Source organism: Lepisosteus platostomus, chromosome 4, assembly GCF_059453375.1.
Source record: "Lepisosteus platostomus isolate fLepPlt1 chromosome 4, fLepPlt1.hap1, whole genome shotgun sequence".
Taxonomy (NCBI): Eukaryota; Metazoa; Chordata; class Actinopteri; order Semionotiformes; family Lepisosteidae; genus Lepisosteus; species Lepisosteus platostomus.
Window position 1 is genome coordinate 74,191,138 of NC_142614.1, and position 23,364 is coordinate 74,214,501.

The 23,364-nt window shown below is 41.0% G+C and overlaps 1 protein-coding gene across 3 annotated transcripts in view; it reads left to right on the forward strand.

Annotated features, from left to right (window-relative positions):
* adgrv1 (adhesion G protein-coupled receptor V1) overlaps positions 1–23,364 on the forward strand; it is a 203,674-nt gene that overhangs the window by 118,660 nt on the left and 61,650 nt on the right. For all 3 annotated transcript variants that reach the window (XM_088630676.1, XM_088630677.1, XM_088630678.1), the window contains 4 exons: positions 1,615–1,867; positions 2,688–2,827; positions 3,108–3,268; positions 3,733–3,833. In XM_088630676.1, coding sequence (XP_088486802.1) covers positions 1,615–1,867; positions 2,688–2,827; positions 3,108–3,268; positions 3,733–3,833 — 655 coding nt within the window. The remainder of the gene's footprint in view (positions 1–1,614; positions 1,868–2,687; positions 2,828–3,107; positions 3,269–3,732; positions 3,834–23,364) is intronic.

A 23,364-nucleotide genomic window follows, 5' to 3' on the forward strand; every position in this document is an offset into this window, starting at 1 on the left:
TTAGTTAAACCGTATTAGTCTTTCCATGCACTGAACCAAAGTAAACAGTAAGACTGAACAAAGAAGGAGCCAGGGCACTTTCACTGTAAAACCCTGCCAGTCCCCCCAGTGAGTAAACCCATTTGGTGGCTCAGACTCCACTGAGGTTGGCTGGCAGTATCTTTCCGTGGAAGCTTTGCTGAACAAGCTACTGTGGAGCTCCTCATATCAATACGTTTTTGAAACAAGACAAGCAGATAAAAAGCGACAACACAGACTGGACGGCAATCCATTTCATTCGTCCGCAGTCGGCCACGCGGCACATTTTCAGAGTACAGGATGCTTCAGTGCTCTTATCTTCTCTTTTCTGTCTGAGCTACACTGAACACTTGTAGATTCAGAATAATGCACCGCTGTGACCCGTGGCGTTTTTATAGACGTGAACTTTTAGATCACAGAATAGCCCCTGCTGTTTTGCTGACATCTGTAAAACACAATACTTTACGGTCCTTTTGTGCAGCAGTTGAGTAACAGGGCCATTTGGCCTCCCAGCAGCCTGCCAACAGCTAGCCTAGCCCATTCCAGGACGGGGGCTGACTTCCTTTATCTCGCCTGGAAGAAGCAGCCCCTCGGTGCGGTCCTGCGTCAGTCCCAGCGCAGCGGGCGGCGCAGACAGAGCGGGGGAGCGCGGCGTGACGCGAGCCGCGGGCCGGCCTGCGTCACGGAGGAGAGGGGCAGGAGGAGTGTTTACAGAGCAGGGCGCTGCAGGGCAGCACCCAGGAGAGCCAGCACAGGCTTGCTTAGAGCACTCATCATAGACAAAGGGGCTTTTTTTTTTTTTTTTTTTATTCGTGCCATTAAGTAAGAACATTGGAGATAAAAAAAAGTGAAACAAGATAAGGGTGATTGATTTCAGTGTCTGTTAATGGGCTGTTTATGTAAGACGCTTGGAACCGGGCTCATGAGACTTCACTGAGGGCCCCCTGCCAATCTCTGCGCTTACGCTTGGACAGGGCTCACTGTGGGAGCCTGGAAGGACACGGAGTGCCTACAGCGAAGTATGCCTCCCATCGGCCAGAGATTTTTATTTTTGGATCCAAATTAAAGTCCAGCGTTTCATTCCGCGAAACAGCAAACACCCTACTGCCAAGTTTCCTTTCGGTATTTTATCTCTGGCTGACGTGAGCCTCTTGCGGATTGCCCGTATCGCTCTCAGAGCTCCTTAATCTTCGGCGGTTACGGTACAATCAGCATTCTGGGATAAAATGCTGAGCCCTGCGTTAGAACGGGTTCATTCTACCCTTTGTAAGTAACACCGATTCACACTCTGATCCGTTTACAGTGTTGCTTCAGTGCCCTGCTCTTGCAGAAGTGCTCCCAGACTGAAAGGCAAAGAAAAAGCCTTTTAACCAATACAGGTGTAATGAGTGTCATTTTGAGACATATATGAGAGAGACCCCTTTCAGCATTGTTTATGGCATTAAAAAGCATCCCAGTCAATTAAGGACTTGCCCAATAATTGAATTACTCTGATATTTCAATTAATTTACCAAAAAAGAGAGAGTTTTGCTTGATCCCTTCTCGTCTTTTCCTGATGCAGTCTGACTGTCCTCATTGTCTTGCCTTGCCTTCCAGGGGTAAGACCATACTAGACACCTGCCCATACATTTCTATTGGGGCCTTCCACTGGTACCCTCAGCAGATCAATGGGCACGCCTTTGAAGGGAAGGACGGGGACTCAATCCAGGTCCCAGAAGCCCTGCTGGAGGTACCAGCTCTGCCTCCTGACCGCGTCCCCACGGCCGCCTGCGAGAAAGTGCAATTCACAGAGTACAGCAGCCAGCAGTGGTTTCTCACTGACAGCAAGCCCACGGCGCTCAACAACAAGGCAAGCTCATTACACAGGGGGAACCAATACAGAGGCAGACTTTTTTTCTGTGCTCCTGCGTGTTTTTCACAGCATGGCTTCTTTTCAGTGTGCAATCTGTTGATCTTTTCAACAGCAGATATCAGGAAGATGCTGAAGGTTTCTTAAATGTGTGCAAGTGCACCGTGCTTTTCATTCCATAGTCTGGATTATAGCTGTTGTGTTAATCAACCGAAGTGTATTTATCTGAAAAATGCTCAGCTTTATGTTTATTGCCCTCTTTTTAGTGTGCTTTAAATCTCAGTCTATCAAAAAAGGAAGTTTTTTATCTTGACATTTTACTTAGACTGCTGTACACCTACAGTAAGCATCATGTTGCCAATAGCCAAGGGCACAGATTTTTTTTAAATAATGTAAACCAGGAAGTGTAATGTTAGACAGACAAGAGTGAGCCTCATTTCCAGTGCAAATACAAAATATACAGTGATAACCAACATAATGCAATAGAGTTGTATTTTTTAAAGTATTTACTTAAAATTACATTATAAAATAATCCACTATACCAGTATTTCTCATTTACTCAACATTTGCCACCATAATTCTCTCCCAGTCCAATCCCTTTCCTTGGGCTAAATGCCTGTACAGGATGAGAAAATACTAACTTTACTACCTTACTTTGATGATGTTGAGGATTTTAAAATACCTAAACCGAGTCTGCACTGGAAGTTGCTGCAGTGGGGAAGATGTTCTGTTGGGTTAAAATTTTAAGGAGTTTACGTTTTAAGAAGCTGATGCCAATTGTACCAGTCCTGCGTTTTTAAGTGCTCTTGTTGTCTCCTAGATCTTTTCTCTGAGTCTCAAAGGCCGTGGATCCCAGCCCCTGTCAAGTAATAATGAGGTCAAGTATCGCATTCACACTCCTGCTGGGCGCCTCAAGCCAGGCCAGTCCCTGTGCCTCCTGTGGAACCAGGCTTCTGAAAGGTACTGTCCAACTCAGAGTGCGACGCCCCAGAGCACAGACACTAGATGGGCCGGGTGGCTGGTTCCAGATCCCACTCATTCCGGGGAAAGATCCGTTACATTGGTTGTGTTGATGTTGATACGACAGATCTTTTCTAAATCTTGAGATCTAATAGCATACAGTACTCACCCCCCATCATTACACACACAAAGCGTACAGGAGACTGCATCCCAAAGGGAATATTTTCCTGGATCTCCAGGGCTGTTTTTCCATTTCTGCTGTTGCTTCTTTCCTCCACAGCTGGCTGTCAGAAAGTCAGTATTGCCGGGTGGTGGACGACACAGCGAACTTCGTGGAGTGTGCCTGCTCCCACTTCTCCATCTACACAGCGTATGCACAGACCGATAGCCTGCCTTCCTACAATGAGGCCTTCTACACTGCGGGCTTCATCTGTATCTCAGGTAGGGCTTAGAGGTGCTCTTCGCTTCACAGAAACGTCTCCTTACAATCTTTCATACAAATTGGTTCTGGGTTTCCTTTGGTCATGAGGTCATGGGTTTCTAAAACTTGTACCCAAACAGCACAGACTGATCTAGGCCACTTGTACCTTTTGAAAATGGTGTGGCACCATTATTTTCATAAATAAGAAAAAAATGTGCTTATGTGTTTATCGAGTTATGATCAAAACATTTCAGGAAATGATCAACTGTAAGGTTTAATCAAGTGACAGCTCTGTAATCTAGTCTTACTGAGGTAAAATGTTACTTTTCAGCGATATAAGTAAGTATATATTCAATATACTTTTTTCATGACAAGGTGAGTTGGCCAAGTACAGTATGTCATCAGGAATCATTTACCAATCAACATAGACTAAAATCAGGAAAGATTTAGAATGTTTTAAATAATACTTTCTTCTTCTCCATAGGATTCTGCTTGGCCATCCTGTCCCATGTGTTCTGCTCCAGATTCTCAATGTTTGCTGCCAAACTGCTCACACACATGATGATGGCGTGTTTGGGAACTCAGGTGGGCCTCTCAGCTTCTGTAAATTTTTACAGCTTTGCTTACTGTTTATTAGAACAAGCATGCAGTTAGCTCTGATATGGCAGCTATCCTGTTTTTCTGAGTGCTTGGTTTCTGAGATATTCTCTGTATTTGCTGGGAGGAATACTACAGTGTCATGACTGTTGGTTTTGGTGTGGAAATTTCATATAAATTCAGTGATGCATTAAAGCAAAACATTTCTGTTTTAGTTAACATGGATGCAAATAATAGTGGTTTACTTCACTTGGTATGATAGTTCTGTAGCAGAAAACATCAAAACTTGAAAAAATATGTTTTTTACACATCTGCATTTTTACACAAATATGTCTTAATTATTACTTTAATACTACCATATATATTTTATAAGGAAACTAAGATTCTTTATGGCAGACTGAACTAATGATTATTTTAACACTTTTTTTATAAATCTCATTTTAAAAGTGTCTTAACATACTGTCTTATCTGTTGGTTTGGTAGTATCAGTACTTCAAGCTACATTGTGGAGCATGTGACTTTTCCTCTTCAGGGTCAGTTTACACTCCTCCAATTTGGGGGACACCTCTGTGTTCCAAGGTGTTAGAATAGGATCATCTCTATCATTTTTCCTTAAATGAGTGCATTTTCACTTAAATAATTGTCCATAAAATAGTTAGTTTTTTTCCCTGACATTTTAATCCCTGACCTCTTTGTGGGTGATAGTTATTTTTCGTTGTATTATGTTAGACTGGCAGCAGGGATGGTCAAGCACACGAGAACTAAGCACAGAGCACGTGATTTTCCAGATGAAGGAGAACTGGGGGAAAGTTGTGAAAAGACAAAATCTGTTAAACCTGGCGAGGTGCTAAATCTTCACAGTTCACTTAATTTGCATGACATGTGACAGGTTTGCACTCTGTAAATGACTATAAAAGTGTGGTGCGAGTTACAGTACCACAAGAAATATCCCATTTGTTAACGTGTCCGTGCTCAGTGGTGCAAAGAGATGTGTTGTTCAGTGCTGTACCATGGTTGTTGTGTTTCTTTGTGTATGAGAGGAGACTGTGCTCTTGGCCAGGCTGGGAGAACCTTCTCCTGGGTTTCTATAGACGCCACACCCAAGACACACTAACTGTTGTGGCTCCGATGGTATAAAACAACACTGCATCCCTAGAATTCAGCAGCTACACAATCTGTAACAGCTGGAATCACTGTAAGGAACGCTGATTGGTAGTTACAGGTATTTGTTTTGTTCATTGTATTGTTTCATGCTATGAAGTCCCAATGAAACACAAGTATGGAACAGAGAATGTGGAAAGATGAAATAATTGCTGTGCTTTAGTTTCTCACATCAGTAGAAAAATTCAATGCAAGAACATGTAAGCAAGAAAATACATTGTTGCATATTTTCATCTCCTTGTCCTGATAAATCAGTCTTTTTTATTTTTCTTCTTACTGTGCTCTCTCTTCTTTTTCTCATGGTTAATGCACCAGATGGAATCTTCTCCTAATACTGATACACCTGAGTCCCAGTAGATGGGAATAAAGTGTTGTTTTCAGTGTTTGTTCTAATTGTGAGCAAGAAAAAAGCAAAATGAACAACATGTTTTGGGTAATGCAACCTAGGGAGACCGGAGACCTCCCTGACAACAGAATCATTTTTAGCCTCCCCTTTTCCTATAAAACACAGGGAGGGATGTGAGTGTTAAACTGGTGAAAGAAAAATGTGACTAGTTAGATGATGTGACTGAAAGCTCATCTGGTGTGGCCCTATGAATTTTAATGGGGTCGATTCTCGTACCTGGAAATTTCCACTGACATTACTCATCGTGAGCAGACAGGGCAAGCAAGCTTCACTCTTCTCCTGATGGCAACTCAGTAGTTCCGTTCTTTTTATTGCAGAATTTAACCATTGCTGGAAAAAGAGGCATTAGGTTGTGAGTGGAAAATTCCCATCTTTTTAATACACCTGCAGGACAGAAGACACTGACTGATGCAGTGGTCATTTTTCTCCTTAGAATATGGCCTTACTGGGGTCACAGTTTGTCTACTGCAATTTTGGTTACACTGCTGTTTTTCAGGGCTAATTCAAACAAGACTAGTTTTAAACCAATGCATAATTGTGAATAAAAACTAATAATTTTGAATAAAATTCTGCTTAAGTTGACATGCAGAGACAGATATCTAATGCATAAAACCTTGACTTCTATTGTTTTTAATTTATATTTTTTAATTTAAGCAACTCTTCAGATTCATTTATGGTGTTCCTTTCACATCTTCTAGATATCCGACAGTTTTGTCTGAAAGGAGTTTTCATGTTACTGACTAGAAACTCAGTGTAAGCTACAGTATGAGAATAATAAACATCCACCCATAGCACTCCAGATATTGAACCCAGGGTCCCAGCCCTGCAAGGGGCAAATATTAACCACTGCACTACTGTGCTGCTTAGTGATGAACAGTTTAATGTAAATATATTTTGTACTATGAATATGTTGGTAATGCATATCTGTGTTTGTCTGGAAACAGATCAATACAAGCATTACAAGTTGAGATTACAAATTGCAATTTTTGGAAAGTTTAAAATATCCTTGTCCCTAATGCAAGCTTGTGATTACATGAACATCTTTGAATGCTGAATTGCATCAGGTTTTCTCATTTCTTTATTATTATGATCTTCTGAAAAATCATCAATAATATTCAAAAAAACATGAAGAATATAATTGCAGGATATATTATTTGCTTTTTTCCTAAATGGAAAACCAAGTTGTTCAGTTTAATTAAATTAACTCTTGAATTTAACATAAAATGAAAAGTGATGTTGTGTATTAAGAAACCCTAACTATCTCGTTCTGTCCAGCAATTCAGATTACTCCAGTCCCAGACTGGCAGAGAGGCAATAAAAATAAAAATAATCAGCTACCAAATATAGTCTTATGCATAACAGTATAATGAGAATAAGACTCTTGACTGTTCTTGAAAGTTGCCACTTGACCTGTCATTGTGGGTCCTATTGTTCCAGCCCTATTCAAGCATTCTGGGCTGTTTCCACAAGGTGAATGAAAGGCATTTCTTTATAGGTGAAGCCTGCCAACACAAGCCTCCTTGAAGTTTTTTTTTTATGTTGTGCCCCTTTTAGTCGTTCCCTAGGGAAAAACAAAAAGTTAAAACCAAGGAATTTATTTGGGAATCACCATAAAGAAAACAGTCGAACGAAACCCAAATCTTAAGAATGGAGCAAAACGATTCTATATAGATTCTTTGTTTAAAATACTGAAAGGTATCCTCAATCATGCAAACACTGGAGGGCACAAATGAAAAGTAAGCACAGGCACACTCAGGACTGAAAACAGGAAGCACTTTTTTACACAGAGACTGGAATCTGTTAGTGTTCTTAAGGCTGTTTTTTCAAGGAAAAGTGTGATTGGTTTCTCATGAGTTTCTGATGGGGTGCTGCGGTGGCTCTGTGGCTCAGGATCTGCGCCTGTGGCTGGAAGGTTGCCGGTTCAAATCCTGCAGCCGGCAGAGGAATCCTACTCCGGAGGGCCCCTGAGCAAGGCCCTTAGCCCCAACTGCTTGTAAATGGCTGAGCCTGCGCTCTGACCCCCACCTTCTCTCCCTGTCTGCGTGTCTCATGGAGAGCAAGCTGGGGTATGTGAGAAGACAAATTCCTCATACAAGAAATTGTATATGGCCAATAAAGTGATTTTATCTTATTAAAAGTATCCAAAATGTAAAAAGTCAGACAAGCACTATATAATTCATTAGGCTACTTTATCAGCTTTATGGTTAGAATGACAGTTCGCCTCCAAAGAAATAGAAAATCACCTATAAACCCATTTGACACTAGAAAAAGACAAGATAAAATAGGGCTACAGAATGGCCTAAATGACCTCCTATCATTTTTAAAGAGATATAAGTATCATTATATATAAGACTTATAAGTATCATTATTGTTGAGATTTGTACGAATTATTACAAATAGGACATAAGCTTCAGTTCAGTCCTACAATGACATGTGAATATGTAGACATAATAATGACATAATTATACCAGCTGCAAGAATGACTTCCAAACTAGTTCAATTGAAATGTTAGCTCTGCAAATACCTACTTTTACAAATTCCCAATATTACAGGATTATGGCCTGTAATGATTTAAAAATGAAACCTTAGTATTTACTTTTAGTTACATTACCATATATTACTGAATAATAGGAATGCAGTGAACTCTTTGTGAATGAATGGATTCATTTTGTTAGGAGAGGATATACAGTATTATGCAAGTGAATGCGTTGGAAAAGAATATGTGATTATACTTTCAAATCATTAGGAGCTCAATATAGATTTTAAATGTACATTTTAAAATTGTGGATGTTCTTTCATCTCTCCTTACCTTTAGCATTTTGATGTTAATTCCTCTTCAGGTGGACTGCTGTCTTTATTTTTCAACCTTCTAAGAATGAACAAAAGGAACAGGACTACTAGTTTCCTGGCAACCTCACACTCAGACTACTCTTCTCCCCTAGCTGGTCACAGAACTTGAGTGAAGAAACAGCAATGATATACAAATAAATGAATAATACTGAATAACAAAAATAAATAAAAATTAGTAATTACAAGTGAAAATGATGCTCCCTTATATTTGTCTAGACGCTACAGGTAACTATTCCATGCTTTGTCCTGAGAATGATATTACAGGCAAATGAGAATTATATTATATTACACAGTAACATACAGTATACAGATGATAATGAATTAGACTGAATCAGAAGGATTGTTTACTGCCTTCAGCTTCCCCCTGTCTGACATTGTACTCCTTTTGGGCTGTTGACATTTTTGCTTGAGAAAAATAAGGGCCTCTCTTTGTTTAGCCATCTCTGGAAACTTGTCTTAAAACTGTTTCAAACGCTGGTCTTGCACTGTTCTAAAAAAATACAAAAAAAACGAACGAGCTTGACAGCCCAGGTATTGTGGATCCTTCATGATTTATTTCTGTTGTTGGTAACTGGAATGATTTGCTGAGTCAGTGCACAAAGTAAACCGCAGAAATTTGTTTCCTACATATTGGCAGGAGTCTCTGTGTGGAACCACACTCTCTATCAATTTATTACCTGGGCTTGCTTCGTCATAGCTGTCTTGCCATAGCAACGTCATCTGTGCATATATTGCCTTGCATGGTAAAGATTAAAAAGTCATCATTTCTAGGAAATTGAATGACTTGGAAGCTGGTATTCATTGCATCTAATTTCCTTCTGCTTTTCTGCAAAATTACGGAATTTCTTCAGCCTGCAATATGTAGTATCGCCAACAGGCGGTGCTGTAAGATGTATCTGGAGGTTTTCTTTATTGCTGGTTTGATCTGATAAGATTTTCTACTCGGATGTAAACGCAGTAAATTGTTGTTGTGGAACAGCATCTTCTTTCATCTTCCACCCCAAGAAATAAATGATTAAACATTACAAGCAGGCAGCTAAAGTACTATAAGGGTTGCAAATATAATTTGATGTTTTTAATGAATGTTTTCATGTTTTTTGGCGTGCTCTTTAGCATTTTATTTCGCAAAGAGAAAGCAGTCGCAGGGTTTGTCAAATAAGGCAACTAAAACTCCTTACAGTGGAAATTTCCCATGACAGAACCCCTGCCTCCATTGTGTGTATGTATCACATTAGTGTTCGTCATACAGGCAGCAATAAAGCACATTACTAGGTGCAATCACCAAGTGGCAGCAATAAAAGGTGAACTGAGAAGTCCACAGTTTAGCCATGTTACAGAATGTAGCATTAAGGTAACTTAAAGCCAAAGCAAGAACGGTTTCCACAGCAAAAACGTTTCCACGTCTGTCATCTTAAATACAGAAAGATGTCTGATAACAGGCACAAAACTGGCGAGCAAAACATGATGTAAATGGACATATAGTATGATTTATTAGGGGTGTAACCCCGGTGTCCTGGCCAAATTTCCCATTGGCCCTTACCAATCATGGCCTCCTAATAATCCCAATCTGTGAATTGGCTACATTACTCGGCTCTCCTCCCCACTGATAGCTGATGTGTGGTGAGCGTTCTGGCGCACTATGGCTGCCGTCACATCATCCAGGTGGATGCTGCACATTGGTGGTGGTGGAGGGGAGTCCCCATTACCTGTAAAGCGCTTTGAGTGGAGTGTCCAGAAAAGCGCTATATAAGTGTAAGCAATTAATATAATTATTAATTATTATCCTTATTGTTCTTCACTCTGACAAAGGGCTCATAAGTATGATGGCTTCCAAGACAGGCACCAGATCTCTGAGCAGACAGCTGCCTGTTTATAGAACAGTAAGACTTAAGCCGACTATAGTTCTTGTGAAGCCAGTGGTTTTAGTGAAATTAAAGCAGAAGTATTAGATGCCTTTTCCTGTGCAACACACCCTTATCTTTCTAGCTGATTACCAGATAGGTCTTGTTGTGTCTTGACTGGGAATTACTTCAGATCCGAGTCTCCTCAGTGAAGTCGTGAGGTCTTCAGAACTGTGTTCTTCTTCTACGGTCCAGATCCGTATAAGACAATAAGCCCCTACAGGTAGAACAGAACGTGCTCCTGTTCTTTCTGAACTTCACCCAGGGCACTAGACTCTCTTTCTAGAGAAAATCAAATGGTTTTCAAACCAGTGTGATACGCTAGTGCATAGGACTAAACCATGTGGGTCTCTGCCTGGATCCGTTTCAGTATATTTTCCTGGAAAGTGTTTTTCCTCTATGTGTATAAGTATGATCAGGCTGCTCTCTTGGAAGTGTTAACATAATGCCTTTTATAAAGATCTAGCCTTTGGCCTCCATGTGTCCAGTACTAAAGGGACACACTGTATGAATTTGCAGTGAGCAAACCTGCCAAACGTTCCCGAGATTAAAAATAGGACTGTTTGTTCTAACAGTTTGCATTGTTAGAGGTCTGAATTTTTTGTTTAAATGATTGAATTAAGTTTAGGTATGTTCTTTGTTAAGAAAATTAGTATTTACAAGGGTAAGTGTCTTGCCTTAGAATATGTGTTTGTTGAGTTAAACAAAATAATAATATTAATGATTGAATTATGATTAATGATTAAATACAGCTTGTGTTTAGAGGTTTATTAAAGTTTTTTTTTTCTCTTAATCACAAGTGAACCCCACCCCTTTATATTCTAAAAAGAGTTATGGTGGGAGAAGAAGAACATAAAATAACAATATATACAGTACAGACGTGATGTGATTTTGTATCTGACAGATATAAATCAGTCAGTTCCAGGAGTTCCAACAGTATCCTGATCCCAAGATATTAAACAGTATGTTTGACAGTGGGTCAGACAGCACTACAAGATATTATACCGTATCTAAGTTTAAGTTTAGATGGGATCAAAATAGACATTAAATATCTTGGTGTTACAATTCCACAAAATTTATCAGACTTCTATATATATAATTAAGATTAAGGTACTGGTAAATAAACTTAAAGAGGATTTAAATAGGTGGAATTTGTTAACAATCACAGGAAGAGCTGAAACCACAAAAATGAATGTTCTTCCAAGATTTGTGTCCTCTTTTCAGACTTTACCAGGTAAATATACCTCCAGACGTTTTTAAACAGTTAGATTTATATGAAGGGGGAGGAAACCATGGGCTCAGGCTTGCCTGCTGCTTTCTGGGGCTCCGCTAGCAGCCAGATCCCGGAGGATTCCAGATCCTGCTGCAGGATTCCAGGGCCTCTCGGTTAGTGCCCAGGACACTGCTCTCCCTGTGGACGACCTTCATTCAGACACTCGCCTTAGAACACCTGGGGCACGTTTGTCTCCAACTGAAGAAAGGCCTTTGCGTCAAGTGGCAGCAGATAGGCTTTTATAACAGAAAATACAGTAGCTCCATCACCATACTATGGAGTTAACAAATTGAATGAGCCTTAACAAATTGAATGAGCCATAGCCCCTCTATGCAGGACTATTGAAAACTGGGTCCTGTCGGATTTTCATTCCTCACTCTTCGTCGGAAGAGCGGAGCAGAGCTTTCCTTGACCCGTCTTGAGAACGGGCTCGGGCTGCAGGAGGGCTTGTGCAGGGGCTGTGTGAGAAAGTGGCGAGAGGAAGACATCCTGGTACACGAGAGGTTGATTCACTTCCCCTCCCAACGTCTGCACAGCCGCCAAGAGACTCCCCCGACGGCGGTCACACCCTCTGGGGGCAGGCGGCGAAGGAAGAGGCATTAACCCTTAAAACCACAACTGCTGTTAATAGCCCCATACTCTTCATACTACTAATAATGAATTTTATCTTATATAGTGCCTTTAAAACTGGCTTCTCAAAGCACTTCACAGGTCAAAGAACAAATGTGTTCAGGCGAGCGTCGACTCTAAACCGAATAGGAAGCCAGTGCCAGGACTCCAGGACAGGAGTGATGTGATCACTTGCACAAGACCTGGCCAGGAATCTGCATACTGAAAACATACTGATGTATGTAAACATATAATCGCTGTGGATTATAGATCCTCTAATTCAGAACCTAGACTGAACATTTAATCTGAATGGCAGCACAGCACATGTCAATTACAAGTGTGCCCCAACGCAATACAGGAATGCACAAGCACATCATTGAAAAAGAATACAATGTAATCCAATGCATTCTACCTAATTACATAGAGTAACTTAAAATCGGGCCATGAGTTGCAATACAGTTCTGAACTCCTAGAGGTCCATGTAGACATTCATCCATTCATCAGTCCATTTTCTAACTGCTTTATCCAATACAGGGTTGCAGGGGAGCTGGAGGCTATCCCAGCATGCAGTGGGGTGCAAGGCAGGGTACAGCCTGTGTATTCCAGCGAGTTGTACTTTGTTTGTACTGATCCTATTGTCTGCCTCTACAGAACAGTGTGTTCTTGGTGGCTTTTTATCGGAAGGAAAACTAACTCAGGCACTCAGCCGATTTGTTTCTGTCTCTGTGCGTCAGATTCTGCACTGGGATTGGGGGTTTGTGGTCAATTATAAAGGGGAGAATGGACTTTGGAATTTGATTTTTGAAAGAATTTGACAGAAATGCAAGAAAAGCTGTTTCCAATTTATCATAGACAGCTGATAGATATTTGTCTAGTGATACCAGTTCTGTGGATGCAGAAATAAGTGTTTCTAAACATCAACAGAATTTTAAATATTTGTAACACAAAGTTAATTTGTGGGGGAAAAAAAGCCTTATCAGCTGTCAATGCATGAATTCAGGAAGTCATTTTCTTAAATTATATTAATAATTCCATTATTGTCATAAAAATGCAGCTCATAGTAAGAGTCTGTCAGATTCCCTGATTGATTTTTTAAATCTTTTCTGTTTGGAGCTCAGTTCCAAAAATAGGGCATATGCTAAAAATGTTTCCCATAATGAAAGATTAATAATGATACATATCTATGCCTAAATTCAGTTATAAAAGAATCATAAGATTTTACTGAGTGACAGCAGATTAATAAACGAATAATATATAAATTATCAATAACTAATCAGACAAACTGAAATAAATACAAATACACACAAATTTCTGCTTACCACCATGTTATTCACAAGGGTGCAAAGGTTAAGTAATAGTGTACAGACCTCTACAGCTCAGTTTGCTAATTACATACTTTATACTGTAGAAGCGGGGGGAGAAATTGAAATAATTAAAGTAACACAATGTAATGTTGTTTAGTAATGATGATGATGCTAGGCCGTAATTGTTTGGTTGCAATGTAGCTCTTTAATTTGTTACTGACCTTTTAGCATATCGGTCATCACAGTTGGTGTTGAAGCAAGAACATTGGAGTGTGGCGCATGTGGTGTTAAATATGTTGTCATAAAGCATGAAAGAAATCAAAACAAATCTTTGCATTCACAAATAAAACATTACCCCTATAGGAAGGTTAAAGTTATTATATTTTGTTAACATCCAATTTTTTTTTTTTTACAATTTGATGTCAGTATGATGTCATAAAAACTTTCAAGATGAAAGCTTGCCTTCTTCCAGAAAGTAAATGAATTGTACAATCCCTGTACAGTACCTGTCTTTGTTACAGTTTGCCTTAACGTAACACAGTGGTGCTCATCCCCAGTCGTGGTACCTGCAGGTTTTTGTACCTCTTTGGCTTTAAATAACCTAAATCAGCTAATAGTTACTTACACTAAATTAACCAGTTTAAACGCTTCTCAAAGGTTTTTTATTTTGCTGTTTTTGGATTAAAGAGACCTAGAAAACTTGCTGGATCCTGGCTTTGGAGAACTACAGCTAGAACTAGCAAGTATGAACTGCAGCAGCCAGACTTCAGTCCTTTCTGTCAGAGCTCCTGACCCCGCCAGCAGAATCATTCTGTCTGTCTCTCTGGCACTGAAACATTTTATTCCTTTCTTTACTGTTGGACTGTGTGCTGAAGAGCACTGCATTTCCATTCTTCACAAGCAGGATATGACAGTCTTTCTAAGTAAGTCAAGAATGATGTGGAAATGTTGGGGCAGGCCATTTAAAAATTGTGACATAATGTAGAGCTCATGTACTGTAGATGAGCTCTATTTTTACTTTTATGGCTGTTTAAGGTTGCAACCACAAGGGTGTTGAGCACTAATGTAAGATAAGTGGTTCATATCCAGGCCCAGGACTGTTTGGTGTTGATTCCCTTGGCGACCAAACACTCAGGGACACCCGTACTTAAAAAGAATCCCTTTGCATTTGTACAGCACTTTTCACCCCTGCTTCCACCCCACTACGCAGCATCTTCTCACCAGCCGAATCAAGAGGGGGCATTTAGGGAGGCCAGGGCACAATGTGGCCGGGACATGGCGGTTAACAGGTTGCACAAACGGGAATTTTGAAGACCGGGCTGGGAGCAGCTCGTGTCCAACCGTAGCCGGGGGCGACCCGCGCGCCAGCGAATTGAGAGGTGGCCCGATCTCGTCCACACGGGGCTGGTGGATCTAACAATCTGACCAACCTCCTGTCTCATCGGGCCATCAGTCCACTGGTCAGCCATCTAAGTGAGCAGGCTGTTTAGGGCTGGGCTCTCCGCTAGATCAGCGCTGCGACATTGAGTTTTTATAGATGTAAGGCCACTTCTCTACTCGCTTCTGAACGATGGCCTTTTCCCCGTCGCATTTCGCTAGCACCGATCCAGCGGAGACTCGCCTCTCCACTGGAGATCTCTCACCAGCACTTCTGGGAACCCCACCTCTCTGACCCAGCTGCCGCAGACAGCTGGCCCCGCTGTCTGTGTCTCCCGAGAGGACTTTCTCCAGCCACCCTGCTGCCTGCTATTCCAGGCAGCTCCTCTCCTGCTGGTCTCTTCAGACAGTCATCAATCAGCGACAGCGTGGTTATCTCTCACTCCCTTCCTTCCTGCCTGCCTGCACATTTCTCTCTCTGCTCCCTGTCCCAGCTCTCCAGGATCTCCCAAAGATCCCCGAAGTCTTGCTCTTGATTCTCAACCTGTTGTCTCACTGCAGCACTGCTCAGCAGCGGCTGCAGCACAACACCGAATAGTCAGGCCCTCATAGTCAGGTCGAATATCCCACCAAGCGGACAGCACCTCATGCAGTGCACTGCCCCTGGCCACCATCCTGCTGTATAGAAGTTTGGATATTCTAGTCCCAGTGGATGAGGACCAGCTGCTGGTCCACCATCTTACAGCGCAGTATTGGATCTAACTGGAGATCAAACACATCACAGTGCACACTGCGCCTCATTGTTACGCATTTCCAAGCCATCATTGTCTTCTGTTTCGGCTGATTTACACTTAGGAATTTATTTTACACCAGATCTTTAGCCCGCTATCCTAGATTAGACGTTGCAGTGTAAATACTGCATATATACAGTAAAAAACCTTTATTATAACCAGAAAAAAAAATTGCTTCACCAGGAATTCTTACGTACAAGGAAGAGCTAGAGATCTTTTAATACAGCTGGGCCTTTACTGCAGCTCTGTGGGAGAGCTGCCTCGCTCTCGGGAGCAACAGCAATGGGAGGAAGAGGTCTCCTGCGTGAGAAACGATAGCACTGCACTGATATTCCTGCAGTGCACTGTGGGTAGGGGCGTCTCTGACCTTGACCGCTCTGTCAAGGCAAAACTAGATGGGGGAGCTTCAGGGAACTGGAGTCAGCTGGTGCGGGGCTCCTGTGAAACACTGGACGACAGCGGTGTCCTCTTACTCCTGCTCTTTCTTGTGTCGGAGCTCTGACACAGGGAGGAGTGTGAGAAAGGAAGGAAGCATTGAGAATGAAGTACATCCTACACGGGTTCCCAGGGGGCAGGTGGAAGTACGATTCATCTTGCAGAAAAGCGAACGTACAATTCTCTTTCGGAAGGCTGCCCTTGTTTTGTTTATCCATAGAGAACACGTATAAGAATACATACAGTATATTATCTTCTTTTCTCCTACAAAAAACATATCCTCATTGCTTCACCTTGGCGCTGCTCAGAATAGTGAAAATCCAGCAACAGTGCATCAATTAATTTAATTTATTCATTCATTCAAGTGAAGCAAATATGTCTGGTAATGCAGTTCATGGGTTCTGTACCTTTTTACTCTACAGGCAAGAGAAAAGGTTATGCTGGTTCAACACCAGTTCAGTTTCTCTGCATTTCTGCTCCACAGCTGGGGAATAACTCCAGGGATTAAAAGCCATTGTTTGGGAGCTCATTTTAATAGACTTGTCCACAGCTACAGTATGTGTATTCGTAGCCTTAGTTATAGTCCAGAATGTGAAAACGTCAGTTTTTTTTTCTAAAGTGAAAAAGTGGTTATGATTATTAGATTATGGGCTCTTTACAAGGATACTGTATTTTATTAAAAATACACAGATTAGTAACCTTTACATCCTACTGACTATTCTTATAGTGTTCATTTGCTGTATTAGATATACTGCAGGTTTCCTTGAGGATCTGGAATGTTGTTGGTTTTTTTTTCTGCACAGCCTCCGTAGTCAATGGTAAATATGACTAAATATTTCTGTTAAAACGTATTAAACCTCACACGCCTTTTAAAATTACATCAAATTTGGTGGGAAGCATTTCAGGATGTTGAATCTGAATGCACAAGAACATTGTCATAATATTCTTTTTTTTTCTTAATGGACCCTTATCTCTGGTTTGAAAGTCTTTATGAACGATAACAACTTCTTTACCCAAAGGGTTGTGGGAGTGTGGAACGAGCTACCCAGTCATGTTGATGACTCCTTTCTAGAAACAGTTGGATGAGATCTTCTGATCTATTATCTACTAACTACCAAAGTGGTTAAGCTAGGTGTACTGGATGCCTTTCTCTCGATTCTGTTTTTATGCTCTTCCCTTTCTGACATTCTTCCTTCATCCAATGCAGGAAAGATATTCCATGTTACTAAAGTGCAGTCAAATTAGTTAAACTCCCCTGTGGCATTTAGCCGTCTGTGCAATACTTCATCATGCTGAATTTTTTATGTGAACAGACAGAAAAGAGATTAAAAAGGCTGGCTTGCACTGGCTCCTCTGTATAATGAGTTCAGCCGAACTGCAGATAAGCACTGCAGCGACCAGTGCTGTATCCACTGAGGTACCATATTCATGTTCCATGTTTCTGTCAGTGTAATTTGAACAAGCGTCTGTTTAATGTCGGACACCTTTCTGACCCCAGGTACTCCTTCACCTGCTGTGTAGAACTGAGTGCAAAGCATGCAGTGGGATCTTGCATTAACGGTACTGTATCTTTGTCATCACGCTGAGGGAGGGGCTGTGGCGGCATGCAGGTGGTAAAGGGCCAAACAGAGGTCAATTCCACTGTGAAAGCTAAAAATGTAAGGAGCAAAAAACACAAAAGACGCTGTGGCCAAGGTGTGTGTAAAAGAGTGGGGGAAACGAGGGAAACAAAAAGTGAGTATCAGTGTTCTGGCATTGTGTCTCCCATCTCTAATTCCAATAGAACATAGAACTTGCATTGGGCAGCAGATCTTGCATCTGCACAGCACCCTTACTGCACAACCAGTAACCTCTAAATTAATTGTATTTTCTTTCCAATTACCCATACAGTTCTCTATGGCATGACATGGTAGTATCTTGTAAGCAATTTTACTCATGAAAGTCTCCCTGTGATTTCAGGCAGGAGCATGATTTCGAGGGGAACGTCTGTTGGGACCCCCATCAGTGAACTTGTAAAAAAATCCATTTTAAAAAAAGACATCTCTCTGAACATCTACTGGCTCTGAAAACCCCAGAGTTCGGGGCCTGAGGGAAATAGCGGTGAAAGGCAAACATTCTCCTTTTGTAGCTGTCAGGGGTTTTGAGTTCATGACTGAGGCCAGACTAATGGGCCCTCACACACAGAACACGCTGGAAGAAAACCTGGAGCTCTTCCAGTGCAAACACTACACCAAACTCGAAGTTAAACTGCTCCACAGTTCAAAAAACTCATGTCCTTCAGCGTGTGGGTTCAGCATGCCACATTTGTTTAATGACACTGGCATAGTTACCGTGTTTTCTTTTCAGACCAAGGCCATGTGGATCAAATGCCTTGTCAAGTGTTCTCCCTCTAAAACCAATAGAGCAACAAAGTGAGCCAAACAATCCCAGAATACATTATTGTCAGACTCCTTTCTCTTCCCTTGAAGACGACTTTTGGTTTGTGGAGGTCTGGAACAACTGCTGTAAGTCACTGAAGCCATCTTGGCTTCGTTCAAGAAAAGGCTGAGATTCTTGAAGCAGTAACCTACTAACTACCCAATGGGTTAGAGGGGCCGAATGACCTCCTCTCATTTATGACCTTTCGTTTCTTCTGAGGTTAGAAGATAGGCATCTTTTGTGAAATTTGATTAGCTGCACAAACAGTAGCCCCGCAGGTTGCCTGAGGCTCTCAGGCTGAGCAGTGTTAGAGATGCTTAACAGACAATCACAAACTCTACATGAACGCTGAAGAATTAAGGACAGCTTTTGATCCTGCCTGACTTTTCTGTCTGTTCACTCCATGCAAGTCTGCCTGCCAGTCAGAGCTCCCCTGAAGCACAGATGCTCACTGTGCGAGCGGTATAAACAGTTTTAAGATGCACTTCCTCTGTATTTAATAGTGATTCCTGCTTCTATTCAGTTAAAATGAAAGGCAATGTGACTTTATAGGTTAAAAGAGAGCAGAAGACATATTTTAATGGGTTCTTTGCAAGTTGGGCTGTTTTTCTTCTTTTCAGTTTTGCCCATTTGTCTGCAGCTCAGCTGGAGTGTTGTTAATGGAGCTTTTTCCTCTGGATTCATGTCTGTTCTTTGGCTTCCAGAATAACCCTAAAGGCCCCTTTTAAGAAATGTATATCATCTCATTTTGGTATTGGTATCAGTTTGTTCTTGTTTTTTTGTAAACATATATAAATATACTGTGCATAAACATTCCTGTAATAAATATTTCCTTGGCTTACGATTCTACATTTCTTAAGGGAGGTTTCAGTGTGCGCTGTACAGGAACAGTGACAAGGTATTGCAGTCATGGGCAGGAAATCATCTGAGGTTTTTAGTTTTTACTCTTTTCTGTGAGCAAGAAATGTCTATGGCAAAATGAATCCAGCACAGCTGGATTTCCTTTAGGATCAGTGCAAAAGCGTGTTTAAAAAGGAAAGATGTGTGACCACAAGCATGTGTTTGTTTACAAACATTGGATTGAACTTTGATTTCCTGGCCCGCAAGTAGAGCTGTGTCAACATTTGTTCATTTCGAGACCCAAAAATGGAAGCCAGCTGACTGAAACCTGAACACTCATTAACTTCCCAGCAGTCAGTAGCTGGAGGTCTCTTAAAAGAACTGACTAAGTCAGATAAACATCCCTACACGTGTAGCAGGGCATCCTTTGACCTTAATCGCACTGTTACATCATTATTTACTTTCCTTGACTTTGCCTTTTTTTAATTAATAGTTTCAGTTCTTCAAAAAATGTCCCTACTACAATTAGATTTTGAGGAGGGTGGCCTGTGACCTAGAGTACCTGTCTGTGCTTTGGGGGTGTTGTGTGCTCCTGTGGAAGATTTTGATGAACTAATAATTCACATTCATCTACAGCACCTGTCCTTACAGAAGGAAACACAGCCAAGCTACACTGTGCTAGTGCACCTTTTCTTCTCAATTGTTTTTTTGCTGTAGATAGATAGATACTTTATTGATCCCGTGAGGGAAATTGCAGAATTTGTATTTGTGTCATTTAATGTTTGCTGCCTTCGAAATGAGTAAAAAATGTTCTGAATGTTGTATTTTGTAATACAATAGGTTCTGAAAACCCGGCAGTTAGCAAAAGGAACCTTGATTCAGAACCACTGCACGGGTCCTATCTGGTTAACATTAAACTGCAGCCTGTTACTGTATCTTCTGTGTACCCTTGCCATTATGAGTGAAAACTTTAACAGACTTATGGACTCTCTAAAAAAAAATCCTCACACGTGGTTGACACTCAGAATGAGCTTTCTGGTGTAGATTTCTCTAATCCTAGATAAACGATTGACTTGAGTTTGGAGGAAAAAGTACTGTACCGAAACATTTATTTCATATGGCGCTTTTAAAGTGTTTTGCATTATGAAAGAATGACACAATGAGAGAAGACAGCAGAACTACACAGGTACATTAAGGGTTTGGAATAAAGAACTGTAGGAAAGGGGCACAGACCCTGATCCAGTCTGCCCCAGTTAAATACAGGACAAAGACACATATCCGGACACAGTTAAATAAAAGCCCTTCAAACGAAGAAGGTTTTGAGTCTGGATTTGAAAGTGCTCATGGAAGGTGACTCTCTGTTATCCTTAGGGATAGAATTCCAGAGAATTCCAGGAGAAGGTTCTGTCAGTATGCAGAAGGGCTTGGGGGACAGACAGGAGTCCAGTCAGACTAACAAAGGTTGAGTTGGGGAATAGCACGATAGTAAGTCAGAAGGTACTGAGGTGCCAAGCCATCTAGAGTCTCATAGGTGAGCATGAGGAAGTCACTTTTGCAATTGCAATAGCAAAGACTCCAGGACAGGATTCGGGCTGCTGAATTCTGGATATACTGATGTTTGTCCGGTGTGGATTTACAGTTGATACCCCAGAGAGTAGGGTGTTGCATTTATCAATTCTAGAGAAGAAAGTATTGACCAGCTTTCAGCTACAGTTGTCAAAAACATAGGACATAGTCTGGCAATATTTCTGAGGTGGTAGAATGATGTTTTCACAATATATTGCACATGTGTGTCAAACATGAAGCCTGGATGAAATATCACCCCCAAGTTCTTCAATTTGAAGACCTGATTTATTTGTAATTATATACATTGGAATCATGAGCCTTGTGCATACCACCTTAATTTTATTAAATCATTTTCTCATGTTGCAGAAATGGACAGATGAATGCCTTCTCACATCTGGTCCATTTTAATTAATTTTGTAGCTATACAGTAATTGTGGAGCTCGAGTATGCTAAATCCAAAAAGTATTGAATAAGTTTGACTTGGAAACTAGTTTTCTGCATAAGGACATTCCCTCTGTAACCATGAAATGAATAAATATATTTAATCACGATAAAATTAGAATGACAGTACTTTCCGAAACTAAAGGAATGATGGGCCTAGTTAAAATATATCGACCGTGTTTACACCGCACTGCTTCTGATCACACAAAGCGTCAAATGTCACGCGTATATACTGCATGGAATTGCATAACAGTGAAAATAAATTGTTAGTTTCGAAATAAGGAAAGAGGCAGGAACGTCAACACTTCCCGCAAACTACTGTACCACGCTTCCCGGATTCCCCCCCGAAAAAGAGAAAGGAAATGGGCAGACTATAATTACTGCCCGTGTTTATTTTCAGGCTCTTTGTCCATGTCATCCTGTTGTGTGAGGTTTTTTTTACATCCAGCTTTTGTCTGGGCGTGCCGGCCAGACTGGTAGGGCACTGGGGAGAGAATACTGATGATCTCAATTGGAGCAGTAGCACCTACAGAAATGTATATGTAGCAGAAAAATAGGATCAGTCGTTTTTTTTTATGTGTACTGCAAAAAAGGGTCAAAACAGTTTTCGTTTTGTGTGATTTCGGGCGTTGCCATAGAAAACGAGCTGTAAAACCTAACGACGTTCAACCTTAATTTACTTTCCAGGTACATAATGTACGGTACACCTGACTGGGTTAACTGCTCTTCCATCCCGCTAATTATTTTAGATCTTATCTTCCTCGTCCCGACATCTTAAAACCTGTAAACGCGTGGAAACGTATAAAAAAGAACAAAAGGGTAAATATACCTTTCAGTTTCTTCTTTCCTATTAGTTACTTTTATATATTACACTACAGGGTTTACAGAAACGAAATGAGCGCCATTAAGCTAGAAGTTCGTCCTAGATATGCACAGTTAAAGTGAATGTGTTCATTTTCATTTTGATCTGACTGTGCTGCTTATGGTGTCTGGGTTATCCGGGATTTTTAAGCCTTAATTAAGCGTAAAATCAAGTCTTAAGTGAAACATGCGCTCAGGGTACCCTCAATAGTCCAGGCAGTCCTGCTCAGCTCTTGGGGTGTCCTGGACTAACTTTTTAAAAAGTAATACTCGATTTGTCCAGCTGGTGTCGCCCTCCTCTCACACACACACACACACCGCGCTGGGTCGCCGAGCCTCTCCAGGGCCCTAAGGCAAGCGAACAGTAACGCCACACCGATCGATATTTACCCAAAACACCCAGCATCCACATGTGTTACTTAATATGGATTCACATTATTCAGCACTTTCAGAGCCATTCATAAATTACGCAGGCATAGTAACACGCGGTGAGAAATGAGTTCACATTTGCTGTGCCGGATGATGAATGAAACATAACGTTGCACCTTTTAAATATACTGTTCCCCCGAAAAGGTCTTTAATCCTGGACTCACTTTTATGAGGCCATGGCTCACCTATTTCTAAATTCATAGTAACACCAATCTTCTAGTTTTGTGTTTTTATTTATTTTATTTTTTAGGATTCAATATGAAGTGATAGCGATTTAAAAAATTCAACTGTGTGTTTTAGTGGATCTTACAACTCACGGTTATACAGTAGCAAGAATGCTGCTGTTCAATTACTGTCAGTTAATCTGTGATGATACTCTTTCCTGCTCCTGGGACTCTGGAGTCATGTGAAAACCATCATACAGACTGTGAAATGCTACTGTGGGTTTGGATAGTAATGTTTTAGAATTCAGTCAGTTCTTTTTTTTAAATAAATCAATCTGATTTTCACAATTATATGAGCACATACTACAGTAATAGAAACAGGTTCAGCTTCATGCTAGACCAATATCGGCATAGGGCCAATGCCTCAATAGTTGTGACCAGTCCTGCTTTGCAAGGCAAAATAATAAACAAGACCAAAAGCTGAAGACCTTAATCACTGATGCATGCTGCAGTGTGTACATCAGAGCTGTAGGGTGCAGTAGTGCTTAAGGCTCAGGATCTGTCCCAGATCTGTTTCAGAGGGGGAACTCCAATTGCATCCTTAAGGAACATCCTTCACTTAAATGGTACAAGTGAAACAATCAGCTGTATAAATACATACAAATATAAGTTGCTTTGGGAAAAATATCAGTT